Source organism: Mastomys coucha, unplaced genomic scaffold (genome assembly GCF_008632895.1).
Source record: "Mastomys coucha isolate ucsf_1 unplaced genomic scaffold, UCSF_Mcou_1 pScaffold15, whole genome shotgun sequence".
NCBI lineage: Eukaryota > Metazoa > Chordata > Mammalia > Rodentia > Muridae > Mastomys > Mastomys coucha.
The window spans coordinates 97941343-97943792 of NW_022196897.1; the positions used below are offsets into that span (position 1 = coordinate 97941343).

At 41.0% G+C, this 2450-nt stretch overlaps 1 protein-coding gene across 9 annotated transcripts in view; it reads right to left on the reverse strand.

Moving 5' to 3' along the window:
* Positions 1 to 2450, reverse strand: part of Ryr3 (ryanodine receptor 3) — a 538051-nt gene that overhangs the window by 123873 nt on the left and 411728 nt on the right. For all 9 annotated transcript variants that reach the window (XM_031371354.1, XM_031371356.1, XM_031371353.1 and 6 more), the window contains one exon: positions 552 to 642. In XM_031371354.1, coding sequence (XP_031227214.1) covers positions 552 to 642 — 91 coding nt within the window. The remainder of the gene's footprint in view (positions 1 to 551; positions 643 to 2450) is intronic.

Consider the following 2450-nt stretch of genomic DNA (forward strand, 5'->3'; position numbering starts at 1 on the left):
GAGAGAGAGAGAGAGAGAGAGAAAGTGAGAGAGAGAGAAAGAGAGAGAAGAACAAGAACAAGAAGAACAAGAACAAGAACAAGAAGAAGAAGGAGAAGAAGAAGAGGAAGAAGAGGAAGAAGAAGAAGAAGATGACGAAGAAGAAGATGACAACCACCCACAGGGATTCCAAAGTTTTTGGAGGTTAAAAATATTTTTAAAAGCTAGTTAGGGTTAAGAAACCATAAAATCCAAGTCTCTTTAGCAATCTTAAAACTCAGGTAGTGGAATGAAACTCAAGATAATCACAGGAGGTAACAACTACAATAAACCCCTGCTTGTGAGATTGAACATCCAAGCTTTGGATTGGTTTTGTGGGTTGCAACTTGTCAAGCTGTCAAAACTTAATACACATTTTGGTTCTCTAATTGTGTGCACTCTGTGCAGCGCCCCCTTCCCTGCACACCGCCTGTGCCTGAACTGCACTTCTTGTGTGCACTCTGTGCAGGGCCCCCTCCCCCACACACCGCCTGTGCCATGAACTGCACTTCTCTGGTGATCATGATGTTTACCTTGAGAGGCATTTTGCAGTACTCGCTGAGCTGTGGCACATCAAAAACCAGACGGCGTAGGAGTTGCTGTAACATGGATGGTCTCAAGTGGCTGCAGTACAGAGTAAGAAAACAGAAAGATGGGACAAAGTAAATACCAAACAGTGGAAAGAGGAAGGGAAGAAAAACATAAGGACAAAGAAAAAAAGCACATATCAGGACCAGCGAGGACTCAGTGGGTTAGAGAGCTTAGTGGAGTACAGGAATGCTCTCTCTCTCTCTCTCTCTCTCTCTCTCTCTCTCTCTCTCACACACACACACACACACACACCACACTCATATGCACATACCAACTCACACATACAGGCACATGCACACATATACACACTCATACACACACATTCACACACCCATTCCATTAACACACAATAATAAAACATAAAATTTAAAAAGCAGCTTAAATTTGGGATAAGCCTCAAACCAAAGAGTGTCTTAACACAGATCTTGGATAAATCATAGTGGACAGTAAAGCCCCCTGTTTGAAAATGGAATATGGTTAAAATATAAAAAAGGGACATGTGCTAATGAATTGGGGTAGCTAAGGTTAAATTCCAATGGCTGTGCATGAAGATGATCTCTGGCTATACGCATTGAAAATATATTCAGTGATTATGTGTAATATATGTCACAGAAAGATGTGGCTGGCTTTATAGCCATCTCCAACAACTTCTAATAACTAGGGATTTTCTTTAGAAACAGAGTCTCACCATGTAGCTGCAAAGGAAGAAGATAAATTGGTGAGTGCAGAGGTGGAATCCGACTCCACCTACTGGTATGATCTGAAGGCAACCCTAAAATCTCCCTGATTATAATCTGGTCCAGGAATTTCACACTATTAGAACTATTTCTTTGGGCTTTTTTTCCCTCTCAGAACAGCTCTATAAATGGTAAACACAGAACTTAAAGATTAATTAAAGACTTATCAAATTACTGAGTTCATGACTGGTATTTGGTGCAAGTAAATTCTGAGACAGAGAAAGGAGATATAAGAGGGGCCAACTTTTACTTTCAGATGCCAAGCTAATGCCAAGACGTTCCTATGGATTCTCTCCAGAGCATTTTCTAAAAGATTTATTTATCTATTTATTTTATGCATACGAGTACACTGTCACTGTCTTCAGACATACCAGGAGAGAGCTTCAGATCCCATTACAGATGGCTGTGAGCCACCAAGTGGTTGCTGGGGATTGAACTCAAGACTTCTGGAAGAGCAGCCAGTGCTCTTAACCACTGAGCCATCTGTCCAGCCTGAGCTATGTGGTGTGTGTGTGTGTGCATAATTTCAGTTCAGGAATTCCCAAATTCCTTTCATAGACACCTGAGGAGCTATGGAGGCAAGACCAGGAACTTCACTGGTAAAGGAGACGCACAGGAGAGTTCACCAGCGCACCTTCAGCTGGGAGTATGAACACAGGTGATGAGGAACAAAACTTACCCAGTTCACAACCCTTCTTTTTTCTTTTTTAATGGGAGAGGATACATTTTTTTTTTAATTTGGAAAATATGAATGGGCAAAAAGAAAGAAAGAGGAACCCATGTCTTCAAAACTAAGTCTTCTTACTTAAAAGCAGAAGACACAGCCAGTGGCATCAGGCGTTCCAAGTTGGCATCCTGTAATGAGGAGGGCTCTGCATTTTTACTAAAGGTCTCTGTGAATTTTGAAAGAAGACAGCGTTCTTAATTCCTAAAAACTTGCCTCGTGATAAAAGGCCTTGGTCTAAGAAAGGCTAATTAAAATCCATCCCCAAAGAAACAGTCCTACCTGAATCTAGTAATTATGACTCAAAATTCACTCAGTGTTTCTTATTACCGGTCAGATAATTAGCAATTGTTATCCAAGACTACCTTGAATAAAGTGGG